Raw genomic sequence first — 21,842 nt, 5'->3', positions numbered from 1 at the left:
TAAGTGGCCATTGCATGGCTTATACTGTGAGTCAGCCATATAAGTGGTCACTGCATGACTCATATACCGAGTCAATCTTTTATACACGTGACCACTGCATTCCTCACGCTGTGAATCAGTCATCTATATAACACGATGAGCCAAATAGTGGCCCGATTTTCTATACTACTAACCACTGAATGATCCACAGCGACAGTTTCTCACCCCCAACAAGACATCCCTGTAAAATACGCGATCATTTTAAATCAGCCACACGAATTTCTCGCCTAACTCCCGGAGCAAATGCCGGGCGCCAGGGTCCTGGATATTTCCCGGAACGATTCGAGAATTTCATCGTGGGTGGAACACGCCACGCGCCCGCGCTAGTAAATGTCAATTCCAGGGCGGAATGTGCGTGCGTAGATACGAGGAAAGCTCGTTGAGCATAAAAGGAGGCCAGAGTGGCAAATGGAGGGGGCGAAATGTACTTTCCGAGCTACCTGTTGAGCTACCCTATGTGTTCTAGGCAAGGCCTCTTTTGTATGGTCATCAAGGCGGTGGAAATAGCTCTTCGTGCTCGCGTTTTGAAGTCGCTGGCGCCGCGAGGGAAGCGACTGGACCGACCACTCGAATTACTACCATTTCACGGTACAATTGCCGCACGTGTCTCGAAAACGTTTCGCGTTTTTCTCGTCGGGCTGTTGCTTCCACCTGGAAAGCTGCTTTGAAGCTTATTTCGTCGTGGACTAGCATTTAGGAGCTGGTCCACTGCGTTGATTGCACAGTGTGCTACGTTAGCTTACAATTTTACGTCACGGCGAGATCTTTGAAATTCTAAGCTGTGTCTACGCGTGATCTACGCCTGCAAGAACGTGCGTAATAAAAAAGATTTATGTTACGAGTCCTTGTCCCATTACTTTCTGATTCCAAAAGCCGAAGTCTATAACATCTCAGGCCCAAAGACCATCAAACAGTTTCAACCTCTTATCAGCGATACCCACAACCAGGAGTATAACAATTGCCACGAACTATCCCTGTCATCCCTGTACAATTCATCGGGGTGCCCCGTTGGGTTCTCCGGGGGTTTAACCTCTACGCTTCTGGCATACAAATCTCATAAAAATCCCGTAATCCCTTCCCCGAACAAAAAGCCCACCCTCTCGCCAGAGTTTCATATTTCATCATCGAGGAGAATCAAAGGCAGCCGGCAAACCGTGCCGACGTTCCCCTCGATCCTCCCTGAATCCTCTTTCAACCGAGACCACCGCGGATCCCAGCTATTTCGAGCACAAGGGATTATCAGTTATCAGCCGAGCTCTGACGGTCGATTGAATATTCATTCGCGTTACCGATGGCCGAATGACGGATTTCGACGGACGTGTCTAGGCATCCGTGAAACGTTAAGGACGGAGAACCGAGAAAGACAGAAACGCCGGAAACCTGTGCGCGGAGTTTTTGTCGATCCCATCCCGGATCGAGCGGTTCTGCTCGACTCGCTCCTGCAACGAATTCCCACGTCTGCGCCTGACATCCCTGAACTACTTGTCCGATCCTCGGTAATATCTGGAGTGCCCGAGGTACTCGCATCTGCGACCACCGGCGTTCCCTCGATTTATTAACGCTACAACAACCAAGCAAACCAAGTATTAATTACAACAAGTTCTCCATAATGGATGAGTAAATTTATAATAAGCGTTTCGCCATGATCGAATCGCGCACCTCGTCCGTGGAATTTAATTCGTCCCCGATAGTTGGGTTAATTAAGCCGGTCGTGCCGCAGGTGGAAGAATTCCTGAGCCATCGAACGCATCGGGAAATAACGAGGCGTTCCGCGATTGTACGCGCCATTAAAATCGAGAGCCTTTAATCTCCCGCTGGAAGAAGCTCCTGTTGATGGATAATTTATGGCTGGTACTCCAGGTGATTTTAATGGCCGCCGACGCAAGGGTGGAACGAGCTACGTCGAGCAGGCCCTTCTCGGGCTTTTAACTGTACTGGTAATCCACTCGAATCGATTCAACGACCAGCGTTTATGAGTCAAAGAAACATTTCAAGTGAATACGATTCGATCCATGCTGTTTTCCCGTACGAAGAACGTAATTTTGGCGAGTTGAATGGGATCGCTGTTTGCAGCGAGATTGAGTCATCATAGAGTACTCCCATATAAGTACTGCCATTTTTCATCCAAAAATATCATAGTCGTATCAAAATACAGTCGAGTACCCGTTATAAGACTGGTCTAAGAGATGTAGGAGAAATTTTTCTCAGAATTTCAGCTACCACGCAAATAGTTTTGTCGCCCGATTACCTCTCATAAGCCTGTTCGTTTTTCTTTCAAACGTTATATTTATGTTTAGTATTGATTTAATTATTTCCCGCAAAGTATATACTGTAATATTCCCGTATTATTTTGTGTTCTTTTTTTTTGATTGTTAATTAATAATAACAGTAATAATAAATTTTATCTTCATGTATACTCTGTATATCACCATACATACTGGCATGTATACTCGCCAGTCGTCCAGTTCCTGAATAATTAGAAGTAAACGATGTCAGAGGTGGGCAAAATTTCTATTTGAACACAAATTTCTAATTACAAATAAAAAATAATTCAATTTTATATCGTGTAAGAGAAACCGAGATCTAAACGATAGAATTAAATATTTCGTGTCATACTCTTATAGATTACTTGCAATTTGCTTGCAACGTCTTTTCGATAAGTTACATTTTATTTAGCAAATCCTAACTGCGTTCCTATATATATATTTAGTTTATAATTTTGACAATGTTAGAGCAGGCTTATACGAGATAGTCTGGCACAAAACGTGCAACTGCTGATTGAGTGAAAGAGGCTTATTAGGGCCAGGCTTATCGCTAATTATTTCGTCAACGTGAGAAAGTATTTTCTCAACCGTAAAAACGTAGCAAATAAGTATCGAGAACCGTGAACGAATCGATTTTACTATTTACCTCTAAAGAGACAAGTAATGTCCCAACCTACAGACTAGATACCTTCTCGCCCGTAAAAGTTTAATGTACTGATAATAGAAATACAATCAATTGGACCCTGAAGTAGCCTCGCAGCCATGGAAATCCTCATTGACGTCGCGTTTCCTAGGGCTGGAGGGCAGAGAGTGTTTATAAAGAGAATGACACGCCGCGACCTTGTCCTGGCTATCCTCGCAGGATCTCGTGTTCTCGTATTTCTCCCCGCCGGCGTCGCCCGAGTTCCCGAGATCGCGCGATCGATCTTTCCCATCGCGTGTCAGCAGCATGTCCGTCAGAACATCCAGCAGCTCCACTTCGTTCTTATTGGCCAACTCTTTGATCGCCCGAAAAGCATTTAGCATACCCTCCCTCGCGTTCTTATCGCTGGAGCCAACGTTCTCCCCGGCCCCCTCGCAGCCCTTATCGGACCTCCAGGACGTCGTTTTCGGTTCGACCTCGTTGTCCGACTCTCCTTTCGCCACACTATCCTCCTCGCTGTCTATCACGTAGGTGGCACCAGTGTTCACGGTGTTCATCGACGTTTTGCTGTCTATTGACCGAATCAACGACCCTTCTTCGAGATTCTGCTTGGTATCGCGAACTATGCCTCTCACGGAATCGACATCGGGCTCTTCAGCGAGTTCGTCGTCAGCGGATGACGACGAGGATGACGAGGAGGAGAACGAAGCGACTTTGCTTCGATTTCGCGATATTCTCGGATTCCGAGTAGACCTTGATAGACCTCCGGAGCTTCCTTTGAAATCCAGCTGGACCTCGTCGAGGCTTGTCGAACCCTTCGAGTGCATCGTTATCTCCTCGTCCGCGGCGACCGACGTTCCACTACTGGAACCTCCGCCACGGAGCGCCGTAATCACCCTCCTCTGGGAGAACATAGTGGTTATTACGGTTTCCGTTCGGCTGATGAACTGGTCGGACGGTTTCGCGTCCTGGTCCTCCTCCCTCTCCGTGGCCGGCGTGACCTTCGATTTCTCGATTCCGCGACGCTCGTTCTCGATCCTCCTGAGGACGACCGATACTTGGTCGATGAGATCTCGGATGTAGGACAGCATGGGATTGTCGCCCTCCTCCTCGGTGATCTTCGCGGCGATCTGAAGCTCGTCCAACGCCTCCGCGAGCCTCCCCAGCTTCGCCAGGGTCTGACCTTAAACGGAATTTAAGGTCACGTGGATAGTAGGGGTTGAGGAAGAGTCTCGCTTTTGTATCTAGAACTTTTTGAAGTTTATGATACGATCCAAGGTCTCCCATAGACTAAGTTTACCCTGATGATCGAATGCATTAAGTAACAACGTGTCATCAATACTTATTATGAGCAATTTAAATGAACTTCTTTCGTTGATAAAACTGTTATGAGTGATCAAAATTAACTTCTCTCATTGATAACTGTTATAAGTGATCAAAATGAATTTCTCTCATTGATAATTGTTATGAGCGATCGAAATAAGTTTCTCTCATCGATAACTGTTGTGAGCAATTAAAATGAACTTCTTTCGTTGATAACTGTTACGAGTGATCAAAATTAACTTCTCTCATTGATAATTGTTACGAGCAATTAAAATTAATTTCTGTCGTCGATAACTGTTACGAGCAATTAAAATGAACTTCTTTAGATAAATAACTGCTTTGAGCAATCGAAAAAGTATCGGACACTAATAACTGTTACTTGTAACCAAAAAGTTTAAAAATCGATATTTTGTAATCATTGTACTCTTCGATTGTTTTTCCTTATACTTTGTGTTGATTATCTTGAATTCCAATTATAATCAATTTTTTATTAACGATTTTTATCGTTGAAAATTTTAGAGTAACTGTTATTTTTGGTCCCTGCTTTTATTTAATCTATTCTACCCAACGTTCGACGATCGAAAGCGTCGAGTCACCGACTACGGATTGTTTTCCATACACCAAGCCTTGCTTTTCCTATCTAGAACCTATCTAGAACCTATCTAGAACCTATCCTACCTATCTAGAACCTGCTGATTCGTCTTTGATTCGACCCGAGGTCTGCCAACATCCAGCCCGATCGAAAACGCGAAGTAATAATTCGCCGGTTATTCGTGTACACCGAGCCTTACTCTCGTATCTGTGGTCATCCTACCGCTCGCAATTCGAGTGGAATGAACGGCATTAGCATACCGGCGGATTAACGGTTCGAGGCTTCCACAGAGCCAGTGTTCCTATCAATATTCCCAGGCGCTGGGATGTAAATCGTGCTCACGTGGAAATTGATTCCGACGTTGGTACCGCAGCCAGCTTCGTCGAAGGCTCGATAGGCTGGATGAGTTATAGACTGCGCCGGATATACAGCGTTTAGAGATCGCAGCGTTATAGAGTAAGGATTAGGCGAATCGTAGCCCGGTCATGCACTATCCTGGAGGAAATATCCTGAAGGAAAGTCGCGTGATCGATCGTAGGACAATGTCAGGCCTCGGAGAAGCTAGCTGGACCTCTGTCGGTGCACTAATACCGGAAATCTCTATTATTCTCTTAGATTACGTCTTGCTAAGTGCGTAGCCACGAACGTCGAACCTTTTTTTTTGTTTTTAACGCGGAGGAAATGCTTTATGCATTTATTATGTTATTGCATTTGTTACGTGGGACTTGCTGGCGAATGGACGCTCTTCGTGGCCCCGATCTGGAAGTGTACCCACTAAAAATCTCACAATGACTTCCCTGAGCTAATAAGGAGGTGGCCAGGATCTCGTACCGAATGCAACCGACCACCTCCCACACGAACATCGAACCTTGACGCATTCTAACCTAACAGGAGCCTTCCATGGAGCATCCACTTCTCGGAGTTGTCCTTCATCGCTGCATCTATGCACCTGGACGCCATCTCCAGAGCTCGTCCGTACCGTCCAGTCTCCAGGTAGCATCGTCCTATCTCGTGCCTGATCCAAGCCACGGGTATAGGCTCCTTCAAGTCTCTGGACAGGTGCTCCCAGGCTTTCGCCGCCGCGTTCAGGTGACCGAAGCTCAGATGGACCTTTCCCAAGGTGGCCAGCGATCGACAGAACTGAACCACGTCCCCGGTGCTCTTGGACAATCGTATCAGGCGGGAAACGTTGCATACCGCTCGATCGTGTCTCCCCAGAGCCACGTGGATCAAGGACAAGTAATGATACGCGCCTATCTGATAGCGACTGGGGTCCTGGAGTCCGGCTGACACTATGAGCAACTCCTGGGCTATCTTCAAGGAGACGGACATTTTACCAGAATCGAAGGCTGACTCTAGGTTTCTCAGATACAAGTTTGCCAGGTTGCTCTGCTGTCTCAGCATCGTTCTCGATCGCGCCAGGCGGATGCTCGACGGTCTCGGGGATGGCTGGGTCCTCCAGTAACTTTTGTGGTCGTCGAAGTAGCTGAAATTGATGGTTAGTTAGTTTGAGATTGAATAAATAGCGACCGAGTATGTATCGAGGACTGTGCTGGTTGGTGGGCGTTAATTCCTGTGGAATGTATTGTTGACGCGTTGTCGAAACGCTCTAGCCACGTAGCGATACTAGACTGCCGGAATCAGCCGAAATATGGCTCCCTACTACTAATCAGGTGTCGAATAAGGAGCGTGTTATCGCCGATTGGTTTCCGATAAGGCGACAGTTTAAAGATAAAAACCTGTGTCAGTTAACACTTTATCTATCGGGCTATTTAGAAGCAGACTCTAAAATAAGAATTTTCTACAGTAGCATATGCCAATCTAGGCTGACAATAATTCCTTCGTACTGTTACTAGGTACATTGAAAGCCAAGTCTGTTACCAAACACTGAACACTGTTCGTAGACATCCATCAATACAGTAAATAAATTCGAATAATTAAGTACTGCAATGAAAAAGCCTATAAATAGGCTCCCGGTAAGTGATTTCGAAAGGACTCTTATTCTTTTTCCCTTCTGCTCACCTACGGTATATTGAATAAGTAGACTGAGAAACTGTAGATTCCGAGTATTCGCTGGAAAAGAGATAGCTCAGGTCCTGATCCAATTGTCCCGTCTGTACAATCGAGGGTAATTCGGGTGGATCCAGGTCTTAAAGCTTTCGCACCGTGCGTTTCCATTGAAACCTACCGGTACTATCTACCTAGACTCTAAGCCCACACCTATATACACTACTGTTGAACAGAACGCATTTCAGTTAATCGTAGTCTAAAGGCGCGATGATATCGCGTTCGATGTATCCTATCGATCATTCGTTCTAATAAAGACTCTTGATGTAGGTAGACAACTTGTGGACTATAGAATACAATGATCCCACGTTGACAGACTGTAGATATTTATGTATAGACTAGACTCGTTTAATATGGATCGAATGGTCTACATAAGTTTTAGGTAGGTCCACGCGGTGGACTCATTCATTATTCATTAGATGAATCCTGGTAGACTGTCGTGCAGGTGGGCAACTAATGTCATACTATTACGGACAGGACGGTGGATATACGCGGTAGTTAGGTTCATGGTCTGGCGAACGGCAGAATAGGTCAGCTGTAGTATCGTGGATTATAGATCGGTTAGATCCGAGGAGTGGAGACACCATCTAATTACTGGTAGACACCTAAGCTCAAGCTCCGATACCTTGCTAGCTCTGTGAAGATCCCATTCGGTGATCTACTTGCACCGAAGGACGAAATCTCTAATAGGAAGGTTTACGTTCTTGAAAAGTTATTGTAACGAGACAACGAGGAGTTCAATCGTTACTCGAACGGAACTCATAAAATGAACGAAATTTTATTAGAACGAGTACTCTTTCCAAATTCGAGTGAGATTAATGGACCAGTGTCTCCAAGTAAATCATTTAAGTAAATTCCAAGATGGAAATCCTATGGTGAGTTTCAAAGTGTCCAAGAGCAATTCTTAGAAAACCTTCACCAAGTCATACACAGTTCCTCCGAGTTCTCACCCTCTCCACCTTAATGTCCCCAATGAGGACAATGTCTTCCCTGCAAACAATCGCTAATTAACATCCACCTCCCAAGCACAGTACCAATGAAAGGGTCTAGCAAGATGAGGATAGGTAATCGGCCCTACTCCAATTTTCATTGCCATTATGTGCCTTGAACGCTTCTGACCTAAAACATCATTCCACAAAGTTTCTATTCAGATATTTAAATTCTGCGAAAACGAAAATATTCGTACTTATAAACTGCATCTCATATATCTTTTTCAGGGTATTCTTTTAATTATTAAGGATGGATATGCGTAGCTGTAACGATACGCGTCGCGTGTCTGACATATATTGTCTCATTCTCCTTCAGTCCATTGCACGGAGCGTAACGCATGGAATTTTTGTTTCTTTTTAATTATTTACAACCAAGTCCAAATACCGTTTAAGAAATAATAAATAGAATACTTTTAAGGAAAATTTTATATCAATTACAAAATTGTTGAAGCTGGTTGCCTCCCTGTCGTATGCATAGCTGTAACGCTACACGTAGTATGTCTGGCATATATTGTCTCGTTCTACTTCAGTCCATTGCACGGAGCGCGACACATGGGATTTTTGTTTCTCTTTAATTATTTAACCATGTTCCAGGACTCCGACCGTTCTGAAGCTTTAACGTGTGTCAGCTAAACAACCGATCATCACTCCTGATTTTTTTTATAAGTAGCCCTCACAGGGTTGTTCGCAATTACCACCCGCAAAAAATAAATTATTTATTTTCTACACTTACTAATAAATAAATACCCTGAAAAAAATATATCAGATGCAATTTATAAATGCGAATATTTTCGTTTCCGCAGAATGTAAATATCTGAAATAGTAACCAAGAAAAAAAATAATAAAGTTAAGGACGTTTACCCCCATATTACTCTTAAACGGAGGGGTAACAGTCTGAAACTTTGTGGGACGATGCCTTAAGTTAAAAGCGTACAAGGCACATAATAGCAATGAAAATTATGGTGGTGGCTGATTGCCTATCCTTCTCCCGCTAGACCCTTCTTATACAAATGGCGCACCTGAGGACTTCGGCCACCGAGGACGGGTCCGGCGACTTCCTGAGCTTGTCGTTGGCCTGGATGGCGGCCGATTCCGGGCACAGGCTCGCCACTAATCGCTCCTCAGTTTTCGCGCTCGATAAAACCCTCCGCAGGGCTTTCGACGGATTATTGCAGGAGCTTATCGTCGCCGCCGTCCGCCTGGCTGCCACGCTGTGGCTGCCGTCCCGTGGAAACAAGTTCGCGGCTCGATGGTACAGGACCAACGCGGACTCGTAATCGCCGCTGCAAATTGCGATTCGACGGTTGACGGTCGTCTACGGCGACGTGACGACCGCTTAGCCGTGCCAGGACGAACCCCGGCTCGCGATTAATTACGACCTGACCGGGGTCCTGGTTAAGCAACTCGAGCGCCGTTACAACGACGCGGGACGACGCGTCACGTGGAGCAATTAACCAACGGAACACCGACGCCTAGTCCTGGCGTGCTTGGAATACGGAAAACATGGATGCAATTATTGCTCGGGACGCGACAACTTGGACCGTGCGGGAACGGATTTCGCGATGACGCGGGTCGCTCTAATTTTGGCTGGCTTAGACCATCCTTCTCACATGTCGCTGCTATTAAATTCCACACATACACTGAGAGGGACGTCTCATATTCTCAGCATCTTCTAGACTAAAGCACGAATATGGAAAATATACAAACGAAATATCCAATTCTTAAAGCTAATTTGCTGCGTGAAACCTAATGGCAACTGAGAGTTACGTCTCGAATGCAAAGAGTTAACGAACTCCGTAAGTAGAATTGGCGAGAAATGGTCAGACACGAATGAGATGCATCGTATCCCAGACAATATTAACCCTTTGTACTCGAAGGCTTTTTTTCTGGGATCTTTTAGCAACTCGAGATGCTTTCTTAGCATTCGATTGTCACGAATGCTAAGCTTAGATTGACTTCGAAAATGAGATCTCTAATTTGAGATTTGAGAATCGGGACACCTTTGCCTCAACAACAATCATTTTATTCATACTTCCAAGTTCCGAAAAAATTAAACCTAAAGGAAACCTAGTGGTGACTGAGAGTCATCTCTCGAATGCAAAGGTTAAATCGCAATGAGCTTTTTAAATAGGAACTCCTTAACTCATTAACAATAAGCTCGTCTTGAGCACGACAAGAACAAAATAATTTGACGAGTGTACTCTCCCAAAGCACCGAAAAGCTTAACCTCTTTTTCATTTTTCTAAACACTGTATTTTATTCTTCATATTTTATATACGTATGTTTTCCTTGTTTCTACTAAAAGTAAATCTCCGAATTCCAATCGCATACCGCGATGTAACTTTGCAAAGTAACTTTGTCTTCGCCCTAAAAAAAAGTCATCCTTTGTTCCACCTTCTGTGACACTTGAGCAATTTCAATCTGAAGCAGCAACAACTGTTCGCGTTTATTGTTTATTTCAGTTGGCGGAAGTCACTCGAAATAATCTGTAAATGGGTTCCATCGCGAGCCGATGAATGCAGCGCGTGTTGCAGCATCGTTGCAATTTAACCGGAATACCCGGATCATTTAAACGAAATTCATTGGAGAGGCGATCGTGTCCATAAACGATCGTATGACAAAGAACCCGAACAACTACCGACGACCATAATTTCGATACCGGCATTATGGGATTACGCGGTCTCGCTCTGGCCGTGTTCAATCGCCCGGAGAGCGCTCGAGTGGGTTCGTCGCGTGAAATTCATAGTGTTTCGCAACGTCGACCAATTGATAACCAGCGAATAAAGGTGCGACGTCGATAGCTTCGACGAGACGGGACCTGATAATTGTAAACAATTCGTGACTGTATTATTCTTCGAGCTCTTTGAAACCGAACAGTTAATATGTATACATATACTTTGTACCAAAGAGGTGCGTATAATTATTAAAATATATATAAATATAGGAGTATTATATACGTACACAATATTTAATTATTCATATATGTTAGAGCTTTTGGTGCAAAGAGAAAATGAGAATGGGTATTAAAGCTCTTTGAAAACGAACATTTATTACATGTTCGTTTGTACCAAAGAGGCATGTACGGTTATTAAAATAAATATACATATGTGAATATTAAATATATGTAGGTACGTAATTTAGGAATACGTACATACGATATTTAATTATTCGTGTACGTATGTCGAACATTTATGGTACAAAGTGAAAATGAAAATTGATATTTAATTTCGAGTGGAATCGTAGCGCAGAAATGAACATAATTACGCGTCAGGCTTTACAGGTTTGCGTTTCTTTAAATAATTTAAATAATCGTTGCCGATAACAGAGAATCGCGCACGCATCGTAATTAACAATGCAAAAGCGATTAAACGACAGTGATACGGTCGCTTGGAATAACTCCACTGGCATTTCCAAAGGAATAAATTAATTTCCCTGATTAAATCATCAAAACCGACCAGGAACAATACAAATAGAAATTCATGGCGCATTAAAACGCGGTTTAATTCTTAGTGTACCGATTTCAATCGTTACTAGTGTGATATTAACAAACAAAAAAACTATTAATAAAATATACTCGCTGATGCAACATAAGCATATCGAAACATAAATGATATAATTTATATTGACCCTTTGCACTCGAGACCTTTTTTTTTGTATCAACCAGCAACTCGAGATGCTTTCTTGGCATTCTACATTCTACATTCTGTATTGCAACGAATGCTAAGCTTCGATTGACTTCGAAGATGTCATTTTATTGACACTTCTGGTTCCAAAGAAATGAAACCTAAAGAAACATTATTGCTGGTAGATTTGCTACGTGAAACCTAGTGGCGACTGAGACTCACTTTTGATTACAAGTCACTAAAACGCAACTTTTATTAGATATTTATTTTTATTAAGGCTGCGTTCACGTACTTCTGAGCGAGGGTGTACAGGGTGTCCCAGCCTAATTGATACGGAGCTCTAACTCCAAAACTATCGGCCAAATGCAAAATTTCAAATATGGAAATTGCGTGGTACAATGGGCCTCGTGTTTCAGCGAGAAGGAATTTTTGTTAACTTTGTTATTTAACGAGATATGATGGTCAAGTTTCGTTTTTCAATTGGAACTATGTATTTTTCTTTAGACCACGCGATAGTGCTTTTCAAGACGAATTCATTAATCTCGAATGCATTTACCCGATTTTATTAGCTTTCAAGATATAACGCCTCAAAGTTTGCTAATTTTCAAGGAAAAAACTCGCTTGGTATTCTAGGCCCAGAATATTGGGATTCCTACCATTTTTAACCGACTTCGAACAGGAGGAGGTCACTCAATTCAACATGTATATTTTGTTTTTCCTTCATTGGGCCTAGAATATCGCACCTGTCGGAACGGTGCCGCTATCGAAAGGATCGTATAAGCGAGGAAACCTAAATTCGATACCCGACCGATCGTTATCCCTGAAAATTAATAATGCATAAAACACTGGAAAGATATAACGTCGCGCGAATTCGCTCGTTAGAGCTTCGAAACGGAAACGACCGCATCCGGTATTCCGTTTGCCGCTCGAGTCGCTTTGAGAACCGATAACCTCGTCCGCGATTTCCGTCGCGGAGGACGTCCCGAAGGCACGAAAAGTTTCGCTTCGAGAAGTTGCTCTTCAGCGGGATATGGTAATATGTCTTGCCTGTGGTAGAGCCTATCGGCTTCGCGATGAAGGGACTGCGCTAGCTCGCGGTCGTTTCTGCGACCGGGCTTCGAGTCGCTCTTCTGCTCGAGACGCGCCCGATTTTCCGCGCTTTCCACCGCTTTTCGCGTCTCGTTCAGGTCGACCAGACCGTCCTTGAGGTCTCTGCTCGCGAGGACAGCCATCGATTTTCAAACTTGAACACGCAATGACATCGCGCGGCTTGTTATCCGCGGAGCGACACGTCTGCCTGAACTCTGTCGCGAGATATCAAACAGGATCTGTCCTCGCGAACGACTCGAATGACGTTCGAGAATCGAGAGGTCGAAGCTTTTCTTATCAGAAGGTGAGCGAGGGAGGGATCTCCATACCTTTGCGATTATATGCGCATAAATAATTTTACGTTGAATTATTTTACTTTGCGATAGAGTCCAGTTGCGCACTTTTTAAATGTACACACATGTATACATATACGTATAAAATTTTGTTGAAATCATTCGGAACGCTTAAATTAAGGGTGTCCAACCCAAATGATTTCCCATATTAGATTCAGACCCATTATAGACATTTTTTTGCTCTTCGGCTCTTCAGCTTTTTTCGACACGTAATCGATGGGACGTGATCGCGCTCCTTGGCATTTTTCGACCGTGTTTCGTGAAAACTTTCTGGTACCTCTGGTATAGTTACAGCTATGCATACGGCAGGCACTGCACATTTTCACTACAACAATCTAATAGCTTATAAGAAAATGAATCCATCAAGGTTCGATATGTCGACCTTCGCGTGACATTTAGTTCGTTTCATACTGCCAGTTTTGTTTCTTTTTAATTATCTACAACTAAGTTACAATCCATCGGGCGACGCACAGTTTGTAAATAATGTCTGCATATCGTTTAAGAAATAATAAACAAAATACTTTCAGTCTTGAAGCATGGTTAAATAATTAAAAAGAAACAAAAATCCCATGCGTTACGCTCCGTGCAATAGCCTCAAGGAGAATGAGACGATATATGTCAGACACGCCGCACGTATCGTTACAACCCCCTAATACTACTCCAAACACGATAATTCCTCCCCGAAGAGACTGAATCTAAGATCTCACAATTCCCCCATAAGACTGAAACTAACCCTCGGGCATTTATCTGTTCGAGACACGTGTAACTGTATTTACAGACAACTGTACGTTTACAAAGGTTTCGCCTAAGGGAAAGCCCAGAGGGACGAGATAAGGAACTTTTTATCACGCGATGTCTGTTCCACTCTTCGCCAGAAAAAAAAAGAACGCCGGGTACCTTCTCTAGTTAATTATAAAGTATCCGTAGATACAGACGGTATCCGGCAACGCGCAAACTTTTCCAATAGAACGAATCCGATGTTCCCAGAGAACTTCTTAGACGTGTTCGGCGATGCAGTCCGCGGGGGAGAACTTTCGATCCAACGGCGTGGCAGACAACGACGAAGTCATCCCATTAGGTGGCGCGATTTTCAAGGGCTTTGCGAACGGTATCATCGATTCGATCCTCCTTAGTGTCGGAGAGTGGAAATGAAGCATGGGACCATATAACTTCGCGATCGTTCCACTTTAAAACTATTCTTCGAGAGGGAACAAAAGGGACTCACCTCGGAGACTAGTAAACCCTGGAATGATCATCCGAGAAGGGATCCGGGTGTCCGATTCATCCTCTTTACTGTCACGCGGTGAAAGTGAAGTATCGCGCCGTATGACTCTGCGATCGTTTTACTTCGGAGCTGTTCTTCGTAAAGGAGTAATTAGAACCCACCTAGGAGGCCAGCCAACCGTCGGATTTTCTAAGAAGCTGCGAAAGGTCATAACGAGCTCCCAAGTAGGTGGCGCTGAATCGAAGTCCTGGAAATTTAATTAAACGATCGAAGCTCTTTCGAGGAACTCCCGAAGGCAGGATTGGTTGCTCTGCAAAGGAACTCGCAATCTTTACATCGACCTCTCTGTCAGCATCAGTGCTACATCCTGACAGGATAATTTACGCTCCCAGGGATTGTCAGTCGTACTCGTCGAAGTCCACGAAACCTGGTCTCTCCTTGGAGGGCTCGTACTGCGCCAGCAGAGCCCTCATAGCTTCCAACTCGGGGTCCTTCGCAGGACTAGGCAGAATAGTCATCCTTTTGCAAGGTAGCTTGGTCTTCTTGTCGACGGGTTTACAGCCAGGCATCACGGACAATCTCCTCTTTGCGGGAACGGCGTCCATGCTCCTCCAGAGGAAGTCAACCTTTGGCTTCATGTCCTCTGGCATCAGGTCCAAGATCAACTGCTGCCTCGCGGCGATTGCGTCGTCGTCCAGCAACTTCTCCATGTCCATCTCGTCCATCGTCTCCGCCATTTTCACGTAAAAGTCGACCAGGAAGTCGAGTCCCAACTTCTTCGCGCTGGTGAGCGCCAGCAGCGCCGACTCTTTCGCTTCGTTTCTATAGTTCTGGACGATCTCGATCCGCATGAACAGGTGGTGGCTGTTCAGCACCCACTGCTCACTACCTGCCTCCTCGCCCTTGTCCAGGGCCTTCTTCCCGTAGAACCTGGCCAGGTCGTAGCGATTGATGCTGATCAGGTACTTGCAGAGCTCGTGGAACAGCCAGGCGAGCTCCAGCGGCTGGGACGCCATGGCCAGTCTCCTGATGGGAAAGGTATTGGGTTAATGGACAATCGGGGCATGGTTTGTTTATTTACTTAGGTTATTTACTAGGGTGTGGACTTCCCGAGGGAGCAGGATGGAACGGGGCAAGAGGGATAAGGGTTTAAGGGAGAAGTAGTGACAGGCATGGAGTATAGTGTGGAGAGTTCAAAAATTGAGGTGAGCTAGGTGGACTATAAATGTGGCAGGAAGCAGCATCAAAGGGAAAGGGATCAAAATAACGATGAGCACTCATGGAGTACAGCATAGAATGTCTAAAGTAGAGATGGCTTGAACTGCTACTTTTGAATCGCTCGTGATTCGATCACGTTCATTCTCAATCACGATGATTTTTCACAGTGATTCGTGATTCTTCGTGATCGCGTCTGATTGGTAGAGAACATTATTTTCACGAATTATGTTGTTCTTAGATTATATATGTATCATAATATGGTCTGAAAGCAATGTTAATATAATTTTAATACGATTTAAATTTGACTCATTTGTAGTTTCTTGAATTTCCGCTAAGGGAGACGGCGAGACACTAACAATAACAATTAACATGAACTGCTTCTGAAAACGCCATCACGGTCGTGATCGAAGTTTAATCACAACTGCGATCGTGATTGTGTGATCACCGTGAAAAATCACTGTTAGTGACTCGTCTGCTAGTGGACTCGTTAGTAAGGCTATCTAGCAGGCCCGTACCTTAGACGTCGGTATACTTGGAGTCCAATCGGGAAGGGCTTATATAGAAATGTAAGGTGGGACAGTAGGTACCACCACAAGAATATAAAAAGATGGCCAAGCGTTACTATAAACTGACACTAACGAAAATTCTACCCAAACGATTGTAAACGAAAATTCTACGCCTCCCCCATGGGAGTTCCTGATATAGCTTCCTAAGAAACCTTGCCCTGGTTAGTTTCGTCTTCCCACTCGTATCAAACTTGCGGTTACTGAAAGCCTACCCGATATAACAGAAGGATAGGCTTCCTAGAGAAGGATATAACACGTTCCTGGACTTCGTGACTCGGCGGCTGCCTTAGGAGAAACTGTGCCGTCTCGAAGAATTGCTTACCCTTGCAATTTAGTTTGATCAGGACGAAGGGATACCTCGGGAGAGCCAGAGGGAGGGCTAACTGGCGTTGGTCCGAGGAAATCGATTCAGTTTCAGCGGGAAAACTGTTCGCGTGGGAGATGATACGGGCAACTCCTAGGTTTCGCGGATGCAGACAGTGACAAACAAAGTGGATAAAATGTAATGCTTGACTTATGGCATCCGAACGCTCCCGACCCAATTCCGCCTGGCTTTATTTCGCATAAATTCTCCTGGACAGGCTTTGTGTAGCATAAATTACCTCGCCTTTTGTGCTTCTCCTCCTCATTCTGTTTCGTTCAAAGAATACCAAGTGTTGCCTAAAATACCTAAGAATGGCTTCGCGGAAGGATCCGGATTTAAGTTATGCCCGATGATATATGGTATCGCGATACCATATCGCCGTCAACCGTCAGCAACCATCTCTATCTCGGACGTTATTATACAGGGTGCCTCGGGTTTTCATGGACAAACTCGGGGAGCATATCATGTTTCGCATTTCTACAAGTGGAAATAAGAAGAAAGTGTTATTTGAAGTTTGCTCGGAAACGCTGTATTACAAAGTTATAAGAAAATAAAATTAGTATTTATCTTATTTGTCTATAGTGTGGTGGGACCTCCTGTCCTCACCACTAGAGGGACGGACGCCGCGAGTCCTCATAAGCGCTTGTTTGGATGGGTATGATTAATGACCAGTTTGTTGGTCCTTTCTTTCTGCCTGAGAGATTGAATGGACTGCTTTTTCAATGATTCTCATCAAACGATTTACCAATTTTGGTGGAAGACGTGCCACTAATGCTTCGACAAAACAGTTGGATACAGTTAGACGGTTGTCCATCGCGTTATGCCGGGCCAATCAGAAATTGGTGAAATGAAAATTATGATGACAGGTGGATTAGTCGACGAGAGCCAGTTCTATGGCCTCCAAGATCGAGTTTTCTTTATAGGAAATTTTAAAAGATAAAGTCTACAGTGCAGAAGTTGTTACTTCGTGTGAAGAATTAAAACAACGGATCAATCCCTCCGTTGCTGAAATGCAACAAAATAAGGAAAAGATTTGTTCTGTAATAAGCTCCATAAAAAATCCAAAGACGACATTTTGAAATAATCCGATAAACACCTTCGACCTTTCAATGTTCAGCGAAGTAAAATCCACCGTCGTCGATTCTATTTGTTTATAACTTTCTAATAAAGCGATTCTGTGCAAACTTCGAATAACATTTTTTTTTTCTTATTTCCACTCGTAGGATACGCTCCCCAAGTTTGCCCATTAAAACCCGGGACACCCTGTATTCCGAAGCAAACGACGGATTACGAATATTGTCGGAAGTTCGTCGATTCCTACCTGCGAAATACTCTGAGCGCATCCTTCCCATGATGAGAATGTATCCAGGCGATGTCGCAGTCGCGTGGCAGTTCGGCCACGCGTATTCCCATGTGATGCTTCAGATACGTCATCTTCTGCTCTTTGCTCTGGAGCTGGCTGAGGTCTCGAGTGTCGATGTACGCCCACGCGACCATGTTGTACACCGTGTCCAAACACTTCTGCCTCAGGGGGAACATTTTCAGAGAGTACGAATCGAACTTGTCCTTCACGCGGTCCACCATACTAACGAGGCGGAAACGAGGATCGATGAATCATTTGTCTTTGCAGTTCGAAGACCGGGAGGTCTTTGAAACTATGTGGGGATATTTCGGATTAGTCCCACTTGAGGTCAAGAGTCGATGCTTCTAATAACGAAATTACACGATAGGGGTGGTCTCTATGGCCCCTATGGAGGAGACAGAGGCATTTGGTGACCAATCGACTCTGCCTCGACTACGATGGCACCTGCATTAGACTTCAAACGTATCTCTGAACAAAACCCGTAGGTAAAAGGCTGTGCTATGACTTGTTCCGAAGACTCACTTGAAGAACGTGATGTAGTCTCTACTCGTTCTCACGTCGTGCAGACGGCGCAATAGGAAGTCCGCCTCGATGATGATGAGATTACTGCGCAGTTTCTTCTCCTCCTCCATCATCATTTTGTGACCCTTCGGTATCGCCATTCGTTCGAACATCATCACGTAAAGGGGTTGTCGCATCCGAAGGATACGTTGCCTGCGCACAGCCCTCCAGTAGTTCCTCGTCGCCATATGGTGAAGCCGTTTCGTGGACTCCTTGTGGGGGGACTCCAGGATTTCAGGGTATTCGGTCAACTTCTTTAGGAACTCTTTGTCGTTGGCCAAACGGTCCAGATATATTTTCGCGATCACGCGGTACAGTCTCCTCAATTTCATCGTAGCTCGTACTTTTGGGTCGTTTACTTTTAACCTTGTCTGTTCCTCGTCTATGCCTGAGGAATAAGCAAAATATCGAAGCTTTCGAGTTGTTTTCCAATAACTGCTTCACAATCTCTCGCACCGTTTGCTTCCTAACTCTAAATGTTAGTCGTGTCGCCAGAGAATACTCATGGTCCTACTATAGCTTCTCCGCTCACGTCGATCGGCAGTGTTTCGGAGTCAGAGAACACGGCGAATAATATTTACCAACCTCCCGTGCGTACGATGCCCCCGAGGACCAACGTAACGGAATTGCAATCTGGCGTAGCGGGAAAGTTAAACCGTTCAACGAATAGTATTAAGTTGTAACGAGCTTTTTTCCCCCTCGAGGAGTCATTTTCGTAACCGGGACGTCGAGTTACAGTCCAATTAGTTCGCGGAACAGAAAGTTCCAGGCCAGTGGCGGAACAAGTGCAGCTAACTTGATTTTCCCTGGGACCGTATTTACCGTAAAATTAAAGTCGGTAAATCAGAAAGTTAAGTCGAGCCTTAGGAATTACGCGAGCGTTCCGGCGACCCGAGTCTTCGACGGAAGCTGCGTTTGTCGCCGATAAAATGTACAAGAAATTCGTTCCCGTGAGCGGTCGGAGGGAATTCTCTGTTGAGAGGGTGCTTTCGAGTAATAATCTAGCTGCAGTTACCGTCTGCCTTTTATTACACCTCGGAAGGAAGATCCCGGGAGTTATTCGGGACGCGACACTAGCGCCACCGTCGTGACGCGCGCAGTTATACCTTCGAATTCGTCTACTTCCTCTTTGAGCTTCTCGATCATCATCATTCGATGTTCCTTAAGGTGTTCTATCCAGGGTGAGAGAAGCTGAAGAGCTCTGGGGTGGGTGTTTCTACCGACGCAGTCTTCCACTGTCTGGTTCCCTTGAATTATTCCATGCAATAGAGCGACAGTTTGGCGTTTCTGAAAACCCTGGTGGGCGTGAATCAAACTGGCTCCGAATTCTCCCGCTAGGAAGAGCGATTGCAGCTGCAGCTCCTTCACTTTGGAATACGCTGGCTCTGAAAGTTCATGTGCAGTTGTCAACGTACAGTTGCACTCGTGCTTTAGTCGTTTCCGATAGATTGATTATTTTACATTAGACGATAGAATTCGAAAGTCCGCAGACATTGCGAGCCAGGTTCCACGGTGGAAATTTGTAATAATTTAATTACAGCCACTTCACAGGTAACAGTCGTCGTGCGCGCAAAGTAAGAATAATCCGACGGAAGGGCGAGCTAAGTAATTTTATTCGAGCACCGAGCAGCCCCGTTCCGGGGTCGTGTGGTCCGCTTTAAAGTTGCTTCGCTCGCATAAATTATTTTAAATTGCCACCCGCCCGTTAGAACAAATCCGACGCGTCCGCTTCCCGGCTTGCCGAGCGGAAGTAGGAAATTTACCCCGCAGACTTTCCCGAATTGCGCGTTATCTCTTAGTACCTAAGTACTCCTTAAGTCTTGATGTACAGAGGGCGCTTAAGGACCTTATCCATCACGGTCCACGAACAAAACTTTAATTCTACGCGTAACAAAATATCACGAGGTGCCTCGGACATTTCCTTACGAGATATGTTTTTTGAAACGAGAGGGACAACTTTGAGAACTTCGACAAAAAATATAATGCAGATTTGCGATCCTAATGTTTACGTAACAGTTTCTCCCACTTCTTTCAAGTTTCTTCTAAGCTATGTTTCTTCTAAACGAACCAAGTACCAGTCTAACCTATAGACGCGCACATCTTGGTGGTTTTCAACGCCCTCCCGTATCTCGCGTAATTGATCTGGTTCTTGAGGAGGCCGAGGAAGGTCCTAAAGTCGTCATACTGATTCTGTTGGATCGCCTTCCCGAAGTAAATCTCCGCGATGGGGTAGTTCTGGCTGATGGAGAAACGGTAGGCCCACTCTCGATAAACAATCCAATCCCTGAAGAATTCTGGACCCTCGTCCCTCTTCATCTTCGCCATCGCGACGAACTTTGCCTAGGGCGAGAGAAATTATTCGGAAAATTTGCTCCTGTCGGTCGATCTCCGCGGATCTCGAGCCGGCTAACCTATTCACCGGAACGATATATAATTCGCCAAGCTGAAAGCCAATCCCCGCGAACTTCAAAGGTTCCCCTTCACTCATGAATTTTGCACCGCAGTCTCGGAACGGGAATCGTTTCGCGATCACATCTTCATGAAATCGATAAGATCTTATTTTTCTTCATTTTAATCCAACGTAACGAGACCGCGGTTCTGTGCAACCAATTATGCCATCCGAAATGCGCGCGCAGCTCTGCAAATCGCGCAGATGGCGTTGCGCTACTTCCGACTGCGTCCACGAAGCATTAAAATCAATTTTCTCCGTGATATTAATGAGGTTTTATCCACAGATAAATAAATAACACGTTTTCATCTGCTTAGCCTATCATTGTTTGTTGATCTTCTTCATCCTCCGTTGAGTCCACATAACCGTCCGTTTGAATATTTGAGAAACTTCTTTCCCAGCCCGTGTTACTTTTATTCCCCAAATTCCAGTCGCTTTCGAGGAAAATTTCCATCCCCTTGTCCCGTTAAAGCGGTTATCGACCCCTTTCCGAGTTTGCCAAGCGACTGACCCTTTTTAATAATGCACGCTGGGACCTGCTCTCGTTCCCGTGTCTTCTCTCCCAACTTCGCCAACTGTTTCCGGGTTAAGGACACAAGTTTCCCCGTCTCCAACCTTGCACCGAGACACAATCCACTCTTGTTCTAGCGATGAATCCTCCGAACAGAGGGGAATTCACTTTGTCTACGTGATTACAGGTTCTTGTCATAGTCACGACCGAGATAACTTTCTCCAAGTTTACTCGGAGTGGTTTACGAATTTTACAGAGTTCGAACATCGACGATGATTCCTCCTTCTTTCAATTATTTTCATTTCTCGACAATGACTAAAGGAATCATCCCTGAATCCTCTACTCGAGTGGTATATTTATGGAGTCGCTGATTTATAGAATCTCTGTCAAGTCCTCGTAATTTAAGTTTCATGTGTTGGCATCGGAGTGTTCGTTTGAACGCAAGTGGAGACCCTTCGTAATCCTATTTCAACTGTGAAATACTGCAGTTGCATGTAAGCTCTCTGTGGCATTAATTGTCGCACACGGGAATGGATTACATTACAAGTACCGAAGTGAATTCCTGGCCACGGTATTTTGTCTTTTTCGCCGCGCTGACAGAGA

The 21,842-nt window shown here is 44.8% G+C and overlaps 3 protein-coding genes across 5 annotated transcripts in view; 1 reads left to right on the top strand and 2 right to left on the bottom strand.

The window, feature by feature from the left end:
• Nucleotides 1-21,842, top strand: part of LOC128879995 (uncharacterized) — a 119,899-nt gene that overhangs the window by 85,428 nt on the left and 12,629 nt on the right. The gene's annotated exons all lie outside the window — the stretch shown is intronic.
• On the bottom strand, nucleotides 3,008-12,772 carry LOC128879949 (outer dynein arm-docking complex subunit 4-like). Its single transcript, XM_054129527.1, has 4 exons — nucleotides 12,588-12,772; nucleotides 8,937-9,200; nucleotides 5,746-6,347; nucleotides 3,008-4,129 (listed from the first exon to the last, which is right to left on the bottom strand). The coding sequence occupies exons 1-4, from the start codon at nucleotides 12,770-12,772 to the stop codon at nucleotides 3,036-3,038; spliced, it is 2,145 nt and encodes a 714-aa protein (XP_053985502.1). The 3' UTR covers nucleotides 3,008-3,035.
• On the bottom strand, nucleotides 11,825-21,383 carry LOC128879994 (outer dynein arm-docking complex subunit 4-like). Its single transcript, XM_054129597.1, has 6 exons — nucleotides 20,364-21,383; nucleotides 19,386-19,664; nucleotides 18,241-18,667; nucleotides 17,677-17,940; nucleotides 14,208-15,233; nucleotides 11,825-14,110 (listed from the first exon to the last, which is right to left on the bottom strand). The coding sequence occupies exons 1-5, from the start codon at nucleotides 20,602-20,604 to the stop codon at nucleotides 14,606-14,608; spliced, it is 1,839 nt and encodes a 612-aa protein (XP_053985572.1). The 5' UTR covers nucleotides 20,605-21,383; the 3' UTR covers nucleotides 11,825-14,110; nucleotides 14,208-14,605.

This window comes from Hylaeus volcanicus, chromosome 7 (assembly GCF_026283585.1).
Source record: "Hylaeus volcanicus isolate JK05 chromosome 7, UHH_iyHylVolc1.0_haploid, whole genome shotgun sequence".
Classification (NCBI taxonomy): Eukaryota; Metazoa; Arthropoda; class Insecta; order Hymenoptera; family Colletidae; genus Hylaeus; species Hylaeus volcanicus.
The sequence above is the reverse complement of the archived record's forward strand: the minus strand, read 5'-3'. Positions and strand labels throughout refer to the sequence as shown.